The 20,165-nt window shown below is 37.6% G+C and overlaps 1 protein-coding gene across 11 annotated transcripts in view; it reads left to right on the top strand.

Annotated features, from left to right (window-relative positions):
- Positions 1-20,165, top strand: part of GTDC1 (glycosyltransferase like domain containing 1) — a 179,272-nt gene that overhangs the window by 64,100 nt on the left and 95,007 nt on the right. The window contains exon 2 of one of the 11 annotated variants that reach the window (XM_032693228.1): positions 16,428-16,593. The exons of 9 other annotated variants lie outside the window; for them this stretch is intronic. In XM_032693228.1, coding sequence (XP_032549119.1) covers positions 16,544-16,593 — 50 coding nt within the window. In that variant the 5' untranslated portion in view covers positions 16,428-16,543. Of the gene's footprint in view, positions 1-6,291; positions 6,399-16,427; positions 16,594-20,165 lie in introns of those variants that run through there. One more of the 11 variants, XM_032693235.1, reaches the window with a different exon arrangement.

Below are 20,165 nucleotides of genomic sequence, written 5' to 3'. Positions count from 1 at the left end.
CCAATAAGAACACAAAAAGAATCCTTGAAGTAACAGGACAAAAAAAAAATTCCCAAGTAAACTACCTGAAATTTATTCAGGCAGACAGCAACGTGATCTTAAACATTCACTTTGCATTAATCAACTTTGCCTCAGATAAAATGCTGGCAGATGGTAGCTATTCATTTTAAAAGTGACACGTTTTCTTTACGTTTTTGTGTGGAAACCCCCACATGCACTCTTCCCTCCAAAAACTTTACTTGGTTAATTTTTCCAAAATGCCTTTTTTTTTTTTTTTTTTTTTCCCCCCCTAAATACACCCCCATTATTAGGCAATTTCACAATTTGGATAGTTAAAAGAGGCTTTAGGTGACTTTAAATGCAGGCTCCCTCCTTTGAAGTCTGGGGAAGAATATAGGAGCTCAAATCTGGCAGAAATAAGGTGGGAATGATGAAGACGATGCGGGGAGAGGTGCAGGGCCAGGAAGGACCCTGGTTGGGACTGCTGGGTGATCTATCCAAAGTGCTAATGTGAAATGGCAGTTGTCTGTTTGATGTGTAAAAGATTTGCTGAAATTCCGGCAAAATATTCTGATGAAACAAGGAAAGAACAGTCTGGGTTTTCAAACCCTAGCATGTGTTTTCCTTTATGTTCTCAAACGCCGGGTGAAATCCTTATTTTTCTTTCTAAAATGAATTTTATGAATCACCTGGAGAATTGATATTTACATTGCTGGCAGTAAAATGTAATGAAATTGTGCATTATGATTCAGTATTTCTGCACTTAGGATTTTAATGAGGATTTTATCTGTCCTTTTAAATGGTTGCTGTGTATATATTTTATTTCTAGATTAGTTATGGATTACATTTCTATTTCCAAATAACAAACATATATGCTACTATATTATAAAGAATATGATACTTTCCACAATTCATTGTCATTCCAGCCCATAACACTAATTTGATCTTCCAAAGGGAAAGTAAAAAAAACCTTTGGTTTGCATCTAATAAAGGGAAAAATATTGATTTTTTTTTTTTTTTACTGCTTTTCTGCTTTTACTCCTAATCTTATTTTTTTTTTTCCAGCTAAGAAGTAAATTATACAAATTTTGTCAGATACTTGGTTTGCACATGGTTTGGATTTATAGCTCTGTATTCCAGTGTCATAAATAACTAGTTTTCTTAATGAGTACTCACAGCTTGGCTGGGTTTTGTGAATTGATACGTAGCGACAAGGAATTTTGTGTTTATTTAGCAAAACAGTTTTGGGAGAAGACCTACCTTAACACATACACACACACACCACACACACACACACACACGTATATATATAATAATTATTTTTTTTTGGTCAAGAATTAACCTGACCCAAACACATTAAAGTTTGAAAGTCTTCATTCAGGTAGTTGTGCCATCTCAGTTTCCAGTCTACAACAGACCAGGTATTCAGTTACTTTACTTACCTATTTCAGCCCATGTGCCTGTACCTGAGAGCCAAGGTTGGATGGGGCTTGGAGCAACCTGGTCTAGTGGAAGGTGCCCATGGCAGGGGGTTTGGAATTAGATGATCTTTAGGGTCCCTTCCAGCCCAAGCCATTTTGGGATTCTATTTCCACATCTGCTTTTTTATGTCAACTATGGACAGCTGACATCTGTAGATGTCTGTGAGTATCAGTGTGGATTTCGAAGGTGCTTTCCAGGTCCATGTTCACTCTAAAAAATGTGCCCAAAGGTGTTTTCTGTTTTTATCTTCTTGATTCCTGTGGGATTACAAATGTGTACAGATTTATAATGTGCATGTGACTGAAGCAACAGGTCTTGATAGGGCTGTGGATAGGTGGTGGAGGGAGATGATGCTCCTGGGCCTAATTCCACACAGCACATTGTTTCAGTGGTTTTTACTTCAGACAAGGTGTAGTCTGGTTTTTTAAGGACTGCATGTCCATAAGGTGAGGTTGGAGTCCATTAAACGCTCTCCAGGAACATCATGTCCTGGCATAGTTTCATCCAAAGGACCAAGTTCATAATCTTGGAGACCACTCTGGTGTGAGGTGAGGATGGCTATGAGATGGATGGTTGCCTCATAAATGCTATTCTGTATCAAACAGAAATGCTAATCTAAATTGACCCATAAAACACTTAATTCTGTGGGTTATGGCATAGTTTCTTCCTAAACATGCAGCACATACCTAGGCAGGAGTTTGATTACAATCTCTATGCCAAATCATGGTGCAATGGGATAGGGTTAATTTAGGGTGGACTTCTTACTCCCCCAAACCACAGTTTGATCCATTTATTTCCTCCTCCTCTTCCCTTTTATACTACTCAGCCTGAGTATCTTCGGATGATACCTGTAAATGGTAGGCTCTGAGTTGTTATGGTGATGAGTTTAACTTCCCTTAAAAAAAATGTGAATACATAAATTGTGTTTAATAATTTGAATATCTTTGAATACAAAGCAACTAAAAGGAGGGGTTTTTTGTTCATCATTCTGTAATGAAGATTTCTGCAATCTCCTTATTCCCTTGGACAGTATTTTTCCTTTCTTGCCTTTGTCCTTTGTCCCTGTCTTTTCCTCCCTTCCTCCTGCACATCTCCTCTGATGGTCCAGTGGACACAGTCATTTTAAAGAATGCTTTCCATTTCAGAGCACTTACTGGATTTATTGTTTATGTTTTTATAACCTTGCCTACTTATCACTTTTTGTTTCAGCTCTCTTAATTTCCATTTTACTTGTTGCACACTTGAACTTCTGTTTCTGCCCAGTTGCAGCTTGAAGAAAGAATGAGGGAAACAGCAGTGGACACAACATCAAAAGCAGATATGATTTTCTTGTTGCAGAATTAGTGGAAGAATTTTTCCTGTTACCAGTATTATTTCTAATAATTATATGAGGAGAAATGTATTTAGACTGGGGCAGATGCATCTTACCTGATAGACATACTTCAGGGCTTTAAACTAGTGATTTATCAAATGGTTTAAAAAGAAAGGTGTAAGTTATTATAGGTAAAACAATAGAAAATTTATTTCAAGTTTAGTTTTTTTGCAGTTAATGGTATTCCTACTGACTTTTGTTGATGTGTTTTCTTTGTGTGCAAATATTTTTTAACATAACATACTCTACATAAAATTATGTGTATCTGTTTGGAATATGGAAAAATCTTCATGTAATTAAGTATTATGTAGTAACATGAAGAAATTTTTGAACACATAATTCTATGTATGTTGGTTATATGGAAGAATTAAAAAAATTGAAGGGGAGTAATTTGAGACCATCTACAATTTCTTATTTATGTAAGAGAATATCCCATTTTTAATTAAAGATGGAATTTAAGAATGATAAATGGGACCATTATCTAGTAACAGTTAGTTTGCAGGCATTTTTTTCTCAGTTATCACGCATAGTGACATCTCTGTGTTTAAACCTCGAGGAATAGAATTATTTTAAATTATTTTAATTCAGATATTTCCTGGTAATCAATTCTATCAAAAACATAACAGCTCAAAATTTTATATTTCAAATTAATTTGGAGAAATAGTGCTAAAGCTGCTGAAACTACGCAAGAAGAGGAAATGAATTTTGGTGGAAATTGTAACAATGGCGTTATCTTTTATTTTGTTTTATTTTATTTAGAACTTAATGATTCCTAAATTAACTTAGATGAAGAATTTCCTTGCTATAGCCATACTATAATAAAACTGTATAGGAACTAAAATTAAATGTAATTTCTGAAGTAAGGACTTGGTTACAGAGTCTTTACCTACTCTAGACAGTTGTGTTGCCGTCTACTCAAGGTAGAATCTGGTTTGCAGTAGAACTGACTCTGAGGTTTAAGACTGGCCTTGCAGAGGATCTTGTGGCTCCAGCCTCGTCTGGAACCGGTTTTCAGTGGTTTCTGTGGCTGTTGAAGCATTCAGGACTGAAGTGCTTTAAAGACAGATCTCAGGTCTTGCCCAAAAAGAAGACAGAAGCTCTCCAGGCAGAGGTGGTAGGAAGGAACGTGAGAAAAGACAAATTTCCAGAAAAGACTTGGGAAAACCAGAGTCTAAATTATTCAAAATTGCACCATGAGTTAGAAATAAAAACCTACATTTTCTTCCATTTTTTTAAATCATGGAGTAGAGAACCTACAGAGTGGTCTTGCCTTGAATTAATACTCATTCTGTTATAAATAGACTGAAAAATACTTTGATGCAGTTTTACATATCAATACAGGAAAAAAAGTAGATTTTAATCCTAGACTCATAGAATCGCTAGTTTGGAAAAGACCTCTGAGAACATCAAATCCAACCATTAACCATGTACTGCTATAATGAGTGGAATATAAGTTCAGCATTAAAAGCCAGCATCTGTACTTTTAAAATACTAATTTCCAACGCTAACAGCTGCATGGAAGGTCGTTGACATTGTGGAGTGCGTGGGGTCTCTGGGGCTCAGCGTGTTTGAAGTCAATATTTATGGTGCCTCTGTACCTCCTGTCATTAGCAGGAGGTTTTCAAGGGACTGTTCTCAGATTATATTTTGCACATGGCTCTTGTTTTCCTAGATACTGATTGGAAAAAAAATGAAGGATATAATAGTTTTCCTGTCCGTTGATGGGTGATGAGACCAACATGTTCAGGCCACGGGTGGAATCGGGGTGAATGAATTGGTGGCAGGGAGGGAGTTTGAGAAGCTTGTGTGCTTCCTGCGTATTTAAGGAGTATAAGGGATATTTCAGCTGTTGAGATGAAGCTCAGCAGCTGCTCTGCAAACTCCTAATGGAACAAGGGCCTGAGTTTTCTTTATCTTGAATGTTTGTCTCTGACCACAGATGCGGCTGGGGCTCTGCATTTCTCTTAACTGCTAGTCCTTGAATTACAGGATTGATATATAGTAATAAAAAGAATGTTTTTTATTGGATAAGAGGGGACTTGGAGGTAATATTGTTGCCTCTTCATTGCTAGGTACACACTGAGACTGTGAATGATGAAGAGGAAGGTACAAAAGCTGTGTGCACCAAGCAAGTGCTTTGCTGTGGAGGAAAACACCTTTGCAGCCATGCTCTGGGTTGTTACAGCATGACTGTGGTATTTGCCTTCCCCTTATCTCTTCAGTTCACTTTTCCATGGTGTGTTTTGATCCATCCATATTTTATTTTAATTTTTATTTTATTTAAATCTTATTTTATATATTTATTTTACCTCCCATCATGTGGCTTAAAACTGTAACTTCATTAACTCGTGCGTATAACATCTCTAATTTTGTCTTGAAAATACAGAGGGGTGTTTAGTGTGAGCAGTAGAGTATTTAAGGTAGAATATTTCATGTTTTTGCAGACTGCCAGAATTACATGCCAGAGCAGCCTTCTGACCATGAAGCCCAACCACACTTGTTCTATTAGCTGCACTTAAGAAGTATTTGTTTAGTTTTTTCCTCAGATGGATAACCAATATGGAACATTCTGTCCACAGAAGTCTTATTAAAGAGGTTAGAGCATCCTGCTAATTAGGAAAAACTAATTAGGCAGATTGTTGAGCCTGTAACCAGAATTTTATATTTTAATGGATTTTGAAATGCAGTGTACTCCCTTTTCCTATTGTAAAACACACTTTTTTCTTTTAAATGTCTAGAAACAGTCTTTTGGAGGAAATTATGCACTCAGAATAAGAAAGCAGAAACAATTTATGAATTTATTAAATAAACTGTAGAAGAATATATGCTGTAAAATTGGTGAAACCATTAATTCATACCAGCCTCTTATTGTGGCAGACAAAATTGTTTGGTTACCTTCCTGTTGGTAGGTTTCAAGTTTAACTGCCCCAAAGAGGACTTGGATTAAGTTCATATGAAGAAACAATGTAATTTGTGGCTGCGTTAAAATTAGATCTAGATGCTACAGAACTCACAAATTACTCTTTGGCTACTTCAAGCTAAAATTCATTGACCGCTGTTTCCCTGAGTCTTGGGAAGTTTATCATGTTCAAAGCTGGATCCGACCCATTTTTAAGTGTTCTTGTAGTGCTGTGAGAGACTTTTGGTCTGGAAGCTGAAAAATAAGCCCGTTCTCAGCTGTGGGGTGACCTGGGAGCAAAACCATTGGGATTGGTTGGGTTTTCATGGTTCACATCTTAATTCCTGGTTTACAAGGTGCCATGTGGAAAGCAAGGGATGTTTGTGGCTGGAGAGAAAAAGTCTCTCCAGAATTGAGATACACTTAAAATATATGTATTTAAATGGGTTTCTCCTTAACGTCTGCTTTTGAACTCTTTTTCAACTATGCCCTGCTACAAACTTTTAATTAGTCTTAACCTTTTTCCAGGCTTGTCATTCTGCATTTTGCAAAATGCTTTGGCTTGTGGAGAAGCTGCGTAGCCGGGGGGCCCTGGGCAGCGACCTGCAGTCTGTCTCAGGACCATCCTCTGAGATGTAATTCAAGGTACAGATGTTGGAATTGGTGAGACGAGGTTGGCGGCCATCTGGAAGGTGGCCATCTGCTCCCTCCTGCAGGAGCAGAGTGCCATGCTTTTGGGGGGTCCCTGCCCCTTCTTGTCACATCCTGAGTCAAGACGATTCAGAACTGAGTCTTTGAAGCCTGATTTGGGAATATTGGCTGGCCAAGTGCTTGGCACTTAGAGATGTAAGGGGCTAGAAAGGGAAAAACAAGTACTTGTAGACAAGTAAGATTTAGAAATGAACTGTGTGAAAGGACTTCAGCAAAGCACTGAAAGTTTAAGGTCATGTAGCTCAGGTCTAGAAATGTGGAAGAAGAACCAGGGAGCACAGGGAAGTGCAGTTTGTGCTGATAGAAAACTGATGGAAATGCCCTATTGGAGCATGGGGCTTGCTAATTATTTTACTAATGCATCAGGAAATATTTAGAGTCAGTACAACATGAAAGCAAAACTATGAGTACAGGGACTGGAGAGGAGAGCAGTTGTGTCCCCTTAAAGGAAAGCCTTCCTCCTTCCAGTCCAAGGAGGCTGAAAAGAAGACAAAAATATTGCAAGACTTGTTTTTGTGGTGTCACCCTCTGCCACCACCAGACCTCCTATATTTGCTGGAGTGTCAGCTCTGGCTTTGGTGAGTCAGATTTGTGTTGAGCATCTGTGGTGACCTGTAGATTCTCACCCTTCCAATGCTCCTGCAGTTTAGTCTTCAGCCTGAAATCTGGGGCTATTATCCACCAGACAGGTCTAGGTAGTCAGCATGATGTCATGTCTCTTCAGCAGTTTATGGAACAGGGCTGAAATTTATGCCAGTAAATATTTTAAATTGTTTTTGTTTGGCTTCTTGAGGAGAAGAATTTCCATAGGTGAGAGGTTATTTTGCAAGCGGCTCCACTGTATGATAGATCACATGGATGGTTTCAGTGCTTGGGAAGCTTGTATCCCTTCAGTGTCATAGGTTGGAATTGTTACAGGCACTTAACAGCTTTACAGGTTCTTGTTTAATTACTGGTCATTATTCTGAAGTGGATGACTCATTGAGCCTGAAGCGATGGGAGGTGTTCTGGCCCTCTATATAATTCTACACATACGTGTTTTTGATCCTTAGAACCACAAAAATGTCTGTTTTCTTTTTGCATATCTCATTCCCTGGGATAATATAGAGAAAATGGATTGGAGAGGGGGGTATGGGATGAGAGAAGGCATGTTGAGAACAAATTGGCATCGATCTGGATGGTTCTTGGTGCACACCTGAACTCTGCCCATTCAGTTCTCACCTGGAAGGGCCTGCTTGGCTCTGTCTTATGGCTTGTTCTTAATGTCATTCCTGCTATTATTAATACTGTAATAAATTAATTATCTATTAGCCTATGCTTCTATAATGGTATTTCAGTGTAGGAAGCTGTTTAATGGCAGGAAAACATGAAATTTCTGTGCTATACCGTGTTCTGTCATGGTAATATGTTAAAAGTTAACGTTAAAACTAGTTCTGGTTTCACTGTCACCAGCTTTTCTTCCCTCAGTTCAGACTGTGTGTCCTTTGCTGTGACATTCCATGTGTCCTGGTAGAGATCCACTGCAGAAATAGAGGCTTTGAATTTACCAGTCTGTATCAGGAGACAGCATTGGTCTTGTTGCATTGAGATCTAAATAAATTTGCATTGATCTCAATAAATGGGGATGTTTTGAACCTTGACTTTCTAATGCTTCACAGTTGGGTGTTTTTTTCCCTGCTTTATCAAGGAGGATGACTGTAGTAAGACCATGAGCTGATTACTCCCTGTATTAGATAATAATTTCTTAATGTGGGAGGGATATTAAGAAGAATAGATGTGAGTGCTCTTGGAAAACTCTTTATGGAATAAGGTTTAAGCACTGCTGTAATAGGATGCACGTTCCCTTTCATGCTGAGTCAGATAGAGCTTGGCTGTATACCAGGACAGAAATCAAGGAGGCCTTAGAGACACTTGCAAACATATGGTGACTCTTGCTGTCTTTAAAATGTATCATTATTGCTGTGGTGCACTGGCGCCCCTGGATTTTAGGTGGGCAGTAGTTGGAGTTTAATTAAAGGCCAGCCCTGTTTCCAGCTAAGATACATCTCTGTGAAGCACCTCGTTGTTTCCCTACATCATGTGTTTGTCTTATGATGTGCCAGTGGCAAATAATTATGAGTTTGACCTAAATTTTAAAAACCTGCCTGTGTTTGAGTATCCATGTGCAGTGGTAGAGGCTGCTGGGCAGAGGGGCTGGCTGGAGGACAAGTGGTGGTACAGGAGGGATGTTGGGGTGTCCTCACAGAAAGCCAGGACATCAGTGATCTAGTAATCCTTGCTTTTCTTTGGGGAAGCTGGAATCATCATTAGAGATCAAATATCTGTTTTCATTGAAAAGCTAATTTGATGGATGGATTTTTTTTCCCTACCACTGACATTTTAAGAAGAATCTAAAGGGTTTTGGGGGTGGCTGTTGAAGTCTGTTGAAGTCTCTTTAAGATGGCAAAGTAGGATTAGGAATTGGAGTCAACCTTTAAAAGATAAGATCTTGTAAAACTATTTTATTGTTTGGTTGGTGTTTTTTTGGTTGCAGAAGCTTTTTCTGGATTATGTAACTAAAGGCTGAACAAAATACTACAAGTCTAGTTTATATTTTATGGAATTCTCTAAAGGATATTTTGGGGGATGGTTGTGATAGGGGTCGTGATAGTAGAAAGGATAGAAATTAAGGTGGTTTTTTTTTTTAGGGTTCTGAATTTTATTTTTGTAAACTTCTTAAAACGTTAAGGTTGATTTGTGATAGTCTGTTATCAACAGTTTTGTTCTTCTGATGTTGGTTGGTCAACTCTAGAACAACTCTCCTGTTGTTCCCAGCAGCTCTTCATAGAAATTTTCCCCAACTGAAACATTCTTAAGAGTCTTTCATTATGAAAGCCCTTAAAATTAAGATAAAATTTATTTGTTTGTTTATTTATTGTATTTTTCCCTGTGTTGGCATATGAATGTCGTTTTGCCCTACTGACATTTCCTCATTTTGGATTATTTTCTACCTCTGCGTATTATGTGATTTTTTTGTTCAAGTGAATGGCAAGATGATGTATGACACACTTGAGATGGTATTGAGCAGAGTATAGTTGGAAAATTGCAGTTATAATTTTCTTTTTACATCTCAAACTTACACACCATTGAGGGGATAAAAAAAAAAAAGAAGTGTCACAGCAACTCAAGAAAAAGCATAAGGGGAAACCTCGAAAAATTACAGGGAAATTTCCATAACAGATACACAAGTAGTGCTGCTTTAATAATGATTTCCTGTCATGAACTATTTTTATCATTTGCCTGCTCTCTGACGTGGCATTCTATTAAACATTTTTGAGAGCCATGTTTTAATCAGATTAAACTCAAGGAAACCGATAGGTATCTGTTTGGCTCATGACTTGTGCTTCTGTTTCTGATTTAGTCACAAGACTATTGTTGCTGGAATCTTTTAAACCCCATTTTGCTTCCACTTGCAGCCGGTGTGGGAGCCTGGAGGTTGTGTGCCAGGGATTTTCATGATATACACACAGGGCGCGTTATGGAATTATTCTGTAAATTAAAGAAGACTGATACAAACTGTGTCTTTTCCTCATGTGATTAAATAGCTAAAAATAACCATCTATTTTTAGTTTCAAGCGTTGTAATGTTTCTTAGGAACAAACTCACCCAACGCAGTGTGCTAGGAGAGGCTGACCATGAATAATGCTGGATTCTGAGGTACTTCGGAAAACAAGAAATACTTAATAAAAGTGGAAAATCTTGTGTTATTTTTTATAGTGTGCATTGTACTAATGCTTCCCATACAAGAAGTATAGTGAGAATAAAATATAAATACATATATTTTTAACTTCGATATTTCCACGTTGTTCAGTCATTTTTATTAAGTGAAAGCAGAAGACTTTTTAAGCAAAATTCTTATGGTCTCCAACATTGTGCACATCCTGCAAATGTAGGAAATTACATAAAAAAAGGTGCAACATAACATTTGGGATCATGGTTTTGCTTGGATATTAGTGGATTCAGCACCTCATTCGGTGGCCTCAGCATCTTGGAGCAGGGGGGAGAACCAGCAGCCTGGCTTTTAAAAAACTCTGTCTATCCATGTTTTCCTAATTTCCAGAGCAAAAAAACCCCATGTATTAAATTTCTAATGACCTCTTTTGTCTGTTGCAAACATGGAGAGATTGTATTCAACAGCTTGGTTTGTATCATATCTTCCTGCAGTGTATTATTTATTTGGTTGACGAGCTCGAGAATGGCGAGCCTAAGAATTAATAAGGTTATTAGTTACTTTCCATAATAAAATTAGCTGACCTTTAAATAAGAGCATTATACAGGGGCTCTCTAAGTGGAAAAATGACAGAATGCATTTTTATCCTGGTAGCCATTTCGATTACTAAATCTTACAGTCACAATATAGAAACTGTGTGTTGTGATTAAATGTTTCTCTTGACCGTGTATTTGCAGACAACATGAAATAAGTGGAATTTTTGTATTCAGGGCAGAATTTACCCCTCGGTAACAGTTTTGCTCACATCTGATATTTGGTTACATTTGAACAATACAGAAGGGGAAAAAAAAAAAAAAGGAAGATGCAACTTAATTTTCTAAAATGATGTCCTTTGGAAGCGACAGCCCTGGGAGTTTGCTGTGGTTTTTAGGGAGTGTGATGATATGCAGATTCCTCTAGCAGCCCTGTCTTGGGTCTCTACCAGGCAGACGTGATGTACGCCCTGTAGCTGGTCACATGCAGCCCACTCTATCAGCCTGCTATTCTTCAGTCATCTGAATTTATCTATTTTAAGAGAGATTTGCCATAAAACCCAATATTGAAGCATGTAGTGTGTGTGCCCACCTTTATTTTTAAGTTGGGAACAGGATACACCTCATCTCCAAAGTAGTTGTTAAAGCCAACTTTCTTAATTTTATTTTCTTTGTACTAAATAATGACATTACTAATTGTGCCATTATTTAGAATAGATTTCAAAAGGCTTTAAGATACTCCTCTATTTTATTGTATTTTTAAATGTTCATAATCTATATAATGACAACATTATGGCTTGGATTTCAGGTGATCTTCCAGATTTACTTGTGCTGCTGCACTGTAGTTTTCAGATTTTGACTGGGTCTTATAACATTTGTTGAAATCCTTACAAGATATTCATCTATTTGTAGCATCATATAGGTCTGGCTCCCATCTGTCTCTGTTTTTTTCATGACGACGAGGCTCTGGTACATTTTTTTTTTTTAACTTTAGTTCTTATTCATTGAAGCCCACTGTAATGCTGTTTCTGTCATAGCTGTTTGTCCAACAGCTTTTATTGATCATTTGGGGTAAAATAAAGATTTCTTCATAGGGAGAAGTTTTACACAGCAATCGGTGAATTCAGTTTGATTAGATTAGTTTTCCTACCTTATAAAGCCGAATTTAATCAGTATCCATTTTATGTGCTACTAAATAAATAAATAAATAATATAACGTGGTACCAAAGCTAAGAAATATTGAGGGGGGAAAAAGTTCTTGCTGAAGGAATTCATACAACTTTTATATTTTAAAAGTAAGGTTATGAATCTAAAGTTCAGATTCCCTCCGAATAAATCCTTATTTAACAGGATATCCCCGAGACATTTCCCCCCCTCCCCCCCTTTTTTTTTTTTTTTTAAATTTTTTTTCTTATTTTTTCTTTTTTCAGTATTGGCAGCCCGACTTAAAATAGTTCTCATCTGGTTTAACTAAAAATCTTTGCATTACTTGGCGGTGGTTTCTTTTGTACGTGGTGCTTTTAGAGCCCATTGAAGCCGGAGCGTACAGGAAATGCAAATCATGCAAATCATCCTCGCGCTGACGATGTACAGTGGCGTGATTGAGCAGCAGTACGTATGGCTCGTGGGCTGACCACATGAAAGGAGTCATTTAAAGACCAGATGAGCCCAAGCTGGCTTAAGTTAGACTATGTGTGAGCTTCAAAGCTTATAGAATAGCATCCTTTTTAAAAATAAATTTATTTTATTAATAACACCTGCACCGAGTTCTCAAACAGTGAGAACATGGGTGGATGAACGTTAACGTTAAATACGTGCCGGGCTTAAATCAGAAGGGCAAAATTGTTGGGTTTTTTGGTGGAAATTCAGGTATGCATCCATTCAGATCGAAGGGGAAGTCGACCGCAATCTAATACGCTGAAAAAAAAAGTCCAGTTTGTCTTTGGTGTACATAAAAGCCCAACTCTTTTCTGCCTTTCAGGTAAAAATGAAAATAACTGGAAGATAAAAGGGAATTTTTTCGGGGCGGCAGGGTTAAGAACAGACTTTCTGTAAGTGCTTTTGAGTGCTGAGAAGAGGGAGGTTGAGTGCTCGCTGCTTCAGATTTCTTGGTAACTGAGAAAAAAGTCCTGCGTATTATTTTTATACTTCTGAAGAGCTTTTTTTCTGGAGTTTTGGGGCTGTATCCTTCCAATTAAGTGTAGTCCTTGTGTTGTATGACTCTGAACGTTGAGGGTGCAGTGGTGGAAACACTGGGCTTCATCCAGCAACCCTTGTGAGATGGACCTGAGTGAAGTCACAGGGAAAAAATACTGGTAGAATAATGTGCATTTTTCATGTTAATGTGGCAATAAAAAGAGAGTGGATGGGATAGGTAACAATGTCTTTTAAGAATATTCTTACCTTTAGTAGAACTCCCCATGGGTGGCTGATTTGTTTCTAGTGGGAGTCTTATTTCCTCCACGTCTTTCTTTATACAGCCCTCACTCACTTTTCTTTGGATGTTTTTAAAAGTTGAGATTCATTCAAATAATGTAACATGACACAAAGCTGGAAAATGTCAATCTCGAACTGTTCTTCTGGTCATCTTGTTTAATTTTTACTTGAAACAGTAGCCCTGAGGAGGCCTGCGGTGGGACTGGGCAGGACACTGCACTCCATCACCCTGACGGATGTAATTTTGGCTTGATTTTTTTTTTCCAGTAGCTCCTTGCTTCTTGATTTTGTTCTTTCTACTATTACACAGGAATAGGAGAGAAGGAAAATATTAATTTTTTTATCTTTTATCTACCAGACTGCTTCTTTCCCATCAAGTCAATCCACAGATCCTGGAAGAGGAGAGAGGGACATTTCCCATATTTATTTTTTTTCTTTTCTTTAAAACATTGACTGTATTCTGTCTTTAATTTCATTATGACTCAGGAGGAGAATTTCACCCTTTCTGTGTTCCTGCAGGTTGGGCAGCTCCACCATGCCGAGCACATACTAGTGGTGGTCACAGGGCTTAGCAGGGAATTTTGGTTTTAGTTGAGAGTGGATTGGTCAAGTTCCTTCCTTCTATGGGATTTGTTTATTTATTCCTTTAATTTAAAGTAAAAAAAAAAAAAAAAAAGGTGGACATCCTGAAATCACTGAGGAGAGGAGTATTGTGAATAAATACTTTTTTCCTGAACCAGTTTGTAGAGTGATCCCTTACAGGGAAAATTCATGAGGCTTCTGGGCAGGTGTTTATACATCCTGCACAGACTTAGTGTTTTAACAGAAGCAGGAATCTAAATCACAGTTAATATTAAAATAACTTTTATACTTAGTGTAAGAAAATACCAAGATGCAGAAGATAACAGAGAAAGCAGCAAAGAACTTTACTACTTGTATCTATAATAATTTAATATAATTTAATATCCATTTCAGTGGTTGACAGGAAGTAAAGATTACTTAAATATTTGTACCTAAGAGCACAGGCTGTATAAAGATCTTGAATTTTCAAGTTAATTTGTTTCTTCCAGCGATATATAGAGATATACACAGAAAATTAATCCCATATGATTGCACAGCTACCAGTGCTCCAGAACCTTTTTGGAAATACATTCCAAAGAACATCTTCAGTTGTCTTGACAAACAGCTTGAGTCAAGTTTCCTTTTCAGGAGCTCCTGAAAGGTTTTATGTGTAGTTCAAAGGCATCGTTGGAAAAGTGGTGTTATTTGGAGACCTTGACCAAAACTACTTTGCTGTGCTCAGGTTTTGCAGATATGAAAGCTCATTGCCCAGCCATCTTGAACAGATTTTTAGCTTTCTGTGATGGAGAGTGGTCTTTTCTCAGTAACAAACTAGCTGTTGTCAACAGTTTTCCTGGCCACAGTTTGCACGGCTCAATTCAGAATGGTTCGTGGGTTTTATGGTGGATTTGCTAGAAAATATATATGTATATAGTATGTATGTATGTCATGTATCTCCATGTGCATGCATACAAAAACATAGTGCATATACATCTGTCTGTGACTGAAAATATGATATCTGGAAATACTGAATCATCCTTTATGGTCTCACAAAGATAATATTTGGGACGTTCTGTCAGGTACTGTGTGAGCAGGGTCCATAAGATACATAAACCATGACGTGGTCATATATGAGTTGATTAAATCACTAGATCGTGACACTCACTTATCTTCAACTCTGGCTCAGGCTCCTGAGTTCTCACTGTGGCCCTGGTTCTCCTGGTGGCCTTGATAAGCAAGCCTTGGCCTCAGTTTCTTAATCTTGAAGATTAAAAAGCATCTGGTGTGTTCTTCTGACTTGATTACGTAAGATTTCACCCCAGAGGCGTGTGTTTCTCTTTCATGTCCTGGGGAATAGGGGCATTCAGCACTGGATGCTTTATTTAATGATAAGAGGAATTCAGAAGTAATAAATGGTTATGAGATGTGTTGGAAAAAACATAATTTGCAAAGTATATGGAAACCTAGAAGTATTTTTATTAAAGTATTATTTTATTATTGGAATTTTCCATGTGGGGAAATCTCAACATTTTGCAGTGTGGAGATACGGGTTACTCACTCAAGGAACACATCCACATTTTATAAGTTGACCAGACATGAGTGTAAATACCTGTTGTAGTTTTTAACCCTGCAAAACTCTCAACCAGGAGCTGGAGAAGAAAAACGGGCAAAAGACTTTTTTTTTTTTTTTTTTTTATCTTCCAGTACTGGTTGATCCCTGATGTCCCATGTCAGGAGTTCCAAGATGTGTTATAAATAAAGCCCAGTTACGATAACACGTGAAATAAAATGGTAGGACATCAGTACAGATTACCCTTAAAATCATGTTATGGAAATGGAAATAAACCAACTTATGGTATATGCCAGGCATGATGCAAGTGATATTAAATAAATACATGACTGAAGGGTTCCATTCATTCCAAATGCTCCCCTTTGTGATCTTTAGCCATGTTTGTAGAGAAACCTTTCTTAAAGCACTTAAAGCTTAATTCAGAACAGACAAAACAATTATCTTTTGAAAGTCTGATGAAATATGTTTGGCAGCTTTTGAGTTTAGGAGAGTGTTTGTCTCACTTCTTTGAAATCTCACTTCAGTCGGTCGCTCAGCCATTTCAGTGGAATCATTCAAATCTGGTAGCGAGTGTGGGCTTTGCTCAGTTAAAAAATGTTCTTATCAGAAAGTGCAGGGGCTGAAAATAGTGTGTAAGACACAAAACCTGACATTTTCTGTATTGATGTGCTTTTAAATATCAGTCTACCTGCTGTCCCTGTGTTTTTGATGAAGTGCTGGTGGATAATCCGTGTAGTTAGGGGTTTGCTCCTCCAAATATGGGTCTGGAGACCCTAAAGCATTAAATTACCTCATTTTAATTTCTTAGGAAACAGAAGTGTCACTTTATCTTCTCTAAGTATAAATGATGAATGTTTATGCACCAGTGTGTGACTGTTTCTTATGGGAAGAAGTGGCAGAAGACTGACACTGCACAATGTAGTTTTATAGTTGAACTATGTCATGAACACAGAGCAGAAATATTTAAACTGTGGATCTGATTGCCAGTTCACTGAGCACATGAATAGTTTGCTCGGCTTATATTAAGACAGGAAAGTTGCCACTATGCTGCAGCAACAAATATTAGAGAAGTGTGAAGGGCATTGGGAGAAATACATAATTTCATTTCATATTTCTTGTAATATTTGATTAAAATACTTTTTTTTTTTTTTTAGTATGTATATACGAAGGAGTTTGTGAATTCACTTTGTGAATATATATTAAAATCACTAAGTTATTCCTAATGTTCTGTGGTGCTGCCTGCTCCTGACAAACATCTGATACGGATCATATGCCTCTAAAAAGAGAAGTTCCTCGAGCAAAATATCCTCGTGAAAACAGGTTGGAGATACTCACATTCTCTCGCTCGCTCTCACTCACATGTTACATTTTGGCACGTTGTAGGAGCAGGTAGCATATCTACTACCTGCTGTTGAAAGTGTTGAAGATACTGAATTATTTATTCCATCTTCTGCACTATCCAAACTCGTTTTGGGTAGTTTGACACATCTCGGTCTTCCATATGGATACTTCATGGTGACAGAGTTGCCAGCTGCTCAGGTTTTATGACAGTCTGAGCTTTTTCGAGGACTGTATTAGTTTTCTGGGAAGGATCCTGCTTTTCCTGAGGTCCCCATTCTTAGGCAGTAGTTATGCTTTGGATTGATGCTCTGGAGTAGGAGTTTTTGGGGAAAATTAGCTGAGACCTTCCATAAAAATATTTTTTAAATGACTTGCTGCTCATGGATCGTGTGAGATGAAATCAGAGCTGTGGGATATTAGAAAAATGTGAAAGCTGTTTGCTAAGAAAACTAAGTCCCTTTTAGTGACAGTCTTCAAATTTCTAAAAAAAAAAGTGTTTAGAAATGAAGGTGCATAAAGCAACATAAAAAACAGTTTGAAATACTTGGGAGAACAGGGTTTTTGGGGCACTTGAAATGTAACACTAAACAATCTGTAAACCTTTCCCACAGGAGGGGATTGGAACTGGATGATATTTAAGGTCTCTTCCAACCCAAACCATCCTATGATTCCATGATCTTCTCTGCAATTGTGCAGAGTGAGTGGGTGTTCTGTTGTTTTAAGATACCAAATGTGTAAACCTGAGCATTGGGGAAGATTTGAGTTTTCAGTTTGCCAGAACTTATTAAAATAATGGAAAATCAACCATTGGTTATTTCATTTGAGCATCTCTTGGTACAAACCTTTGTAAGGGAAACTATCAGTATTTTGGTGGGTCTGTGCTGCACTGAGTTTGGTTCCCTTTCAGTGGGATAAACCAGTCTCACTTGCAGTGAAATCCATATATCCATGAGGTGGACTGTTTCTTCTGTGTCATCCTGGACCCGAACTGACACCAGGTGACGTGAAGTAACGATCCTCAAAATTTGTAGTTCAGATTTGCTGTTGAATAGTAGCGTTATGTGTAACCTTAGGACTTCTCCAGGTTGCTACAACATCTTGACCATATTGCATTGTTCATGCCAGTCACTTGACATGTTTGGCTCCTCTCCAGATTTGGACAGATAAAATACCCGGTGAAATGGATTTGCAGCCTTTAAACAATAAAGAACACTGTTTAAATGTTGCCTAATTGAGTAGAACATCAGTTTTACATGCATTTTTCTTTTTAAAAAGTCTTTTCACTATACGTCACTATATCCTGTATATTTACCTTGGTGAATTTGTTACCCTCAGTCAACTATATCCTTTGTTTTTCTTGCTTCCTGCTTTTCCTTGCTCCTCTATTTGAGCAGAGTGAGTCTGGCCATCTTATAGAAACCATCCAGCAACGGCTGCTTTCACTAGTGGGTGAAATTATTCTGATTTGCTTATGCTCTACTCTAATAAAATTCCTTTGCTTCATTATTCGTTGCTGACAAAATTTGAGTGAGGAAGATGATGTGGATTCATGGCTTTTTCCTTCCCCCCATCACCACAGCTATAACTGCTTGGTCCTGACCTCTCCCTTCGTGGGAACAGAGAGGCTGATGTAGCCCATGGTGAACAATCTGGCCACTAAAGTAAAAATGTGCATCTGTCAGTAATTAATTGAAGCCAAATTTAATTACAATTCAGGGAAAAAAATAGTGCCACACACTTAATAAAATTCAAGAAGCTTCAGTGTCATTGCCTAAAAAGCAAAGCAATCCAAACAAAATACACTCCCCCTCAAAAGTCTGCTCTGTGAGAGTCTCTTTCAAGCTTCCCTTGTGATGTTGAATAGCAAAGTAGTTTCGATTAACTGTTTTCACATAGTTTTCAATATCTTTTAGAGTTAAAAGTCATTGAAAATAGTGGTAAATGTTGAAGGCTGATTCTTAACCAGTTGTGTCGGATGGGGATCTGGCCCTAAAATTGGATTCTGAGGTTTGATTGTATGTAAATCCTCTAATAGCTGGTTGACATAAAGATTCAGAGGGATGGGAAGGAATTGAGAGAGAACCCAAAAAATTCACAAATGAAAAAAATACATTTATGCAACTTCTTGGGTATTTTAAATGGTGTATTTTTAAATAAAAAGATATACAGAAAAAGGAATGGCAGTATGAAGTCAAACCAAGCTCTTCATTCCTACTATATTTCAGCATACAAGGCAACCCCCAAATCCAAAGCTGTTGAACTGAATATTTATCACTGTGTACTATATGTACATATAGCAATTACAGCAAGAGGAAAAAATATTTTTCTTTACAATTAATATTTGTAAACGTTTATGAAAGTACATAGAAATAAATAAGACAAACACATGGCCTAATTAAGATGAAAGGCATGACAACCCTTGTGATTTGTTCTGAAAAATAAAGAACATTAAAATAGTAAGACTTAATTATTTCTGTAAACATTTCAAATTATGCTCTATCTACAAAACCTTAATTTATGAGGTATAATATCTGTAAGCATTTTCTGACATTTGTATATTCCATGTCAAAAAATTATTGTTAATTTATTATTTATTATACTGTATACTGTCATATATTATCACTTATTAGTATTTATTGTTCAGAAATTCAGTGTCATCTATTGTGTAATGGGAAAGGGAAAAGCATTTTATACGGGATTGTAATTTGTGTATTCTTGGGCTAGTGATAAAAATGCAACTTCTGCAAGTTGATCATGTAAAATTGTGTGTAATGATAAACAAAAATAACTTTTCTGTTTAACATTCCAGGCACTAAAAGTGATATTTGATATACAGTTTACATTTGAAAGATAACTTAAAGCCAAATCCATGGACTTGTTTAATTGCTGGGTTGAAATCAAGGAAACTGTATGATGGAGGAACTAAAGCCACGAGGTTTGATCTTGAGGAGCTTGAAACCTCCATCACCTTTGAAGCCTCTGTTTCTTGAGGTGGTTCTGTTTAGGGTCAAACCTCTTGGCTTTCTCTTGGCCTTTAAGGAGGCAGCATAGAGCAGAATGGTTTGGGTAAACTCTAATGCAATCCAGAAATAGAATCACAGAATGGCTTGAGTTGGAAGGGACCCTCAAGCTCATCTTGTTCCACCCCCTGCCACGGGCAGGGACACCTTCCACTAGCCCAGGTTGCTCCAAGCCCTGTCCAACCTGGCCTTGAACACTTCCAGGGATGGGACACCACAGCTTGTCTGGGCAACCTGTGCCAGCATCTGACTGGTTCAGTCAGTGCCATCTAATGAACAGTGTTTTTTTAGTACCCATTTCCCCTAAGAGGTTCATATTTGTACTCCTACCCAAATCTTAGGTCTGTTTTATTGTAATACTGCACCTGGCAGACTAAGAGCACTCGTACCTCTTTTCTGGACTACCGGGTCTTCAATCATGAAGTCATTTTACTGTGGCTGTAGTTGTTTTGCAGCAGAGAATTATGGTTTAGTGTTTCATTTGCAGAGAAGCAGGGTCCCTACTGCTGCTGTGGGATTGTATCCTGCAGC

This window comes from Chiroxiphia lanceolata, chromosome 7 (genome assembly GCF_009829145.1).
Source record: "Chiroxiphia lanceolata isolate bChiLan1 chromosome 7, bChiLan1.pri, whole genome shotgun sequence".
In the NCBI taxonomy this organism is placed as follows: Eukaryota; Metazoa; Chordata; class Aves; order Passeriformes; family Pipridae; genus Chiroxiphia; species Chiroxiphia lanceolata.
This window is presented reverse-complemented; position numbering and strand designations above follow the sequence as displayed.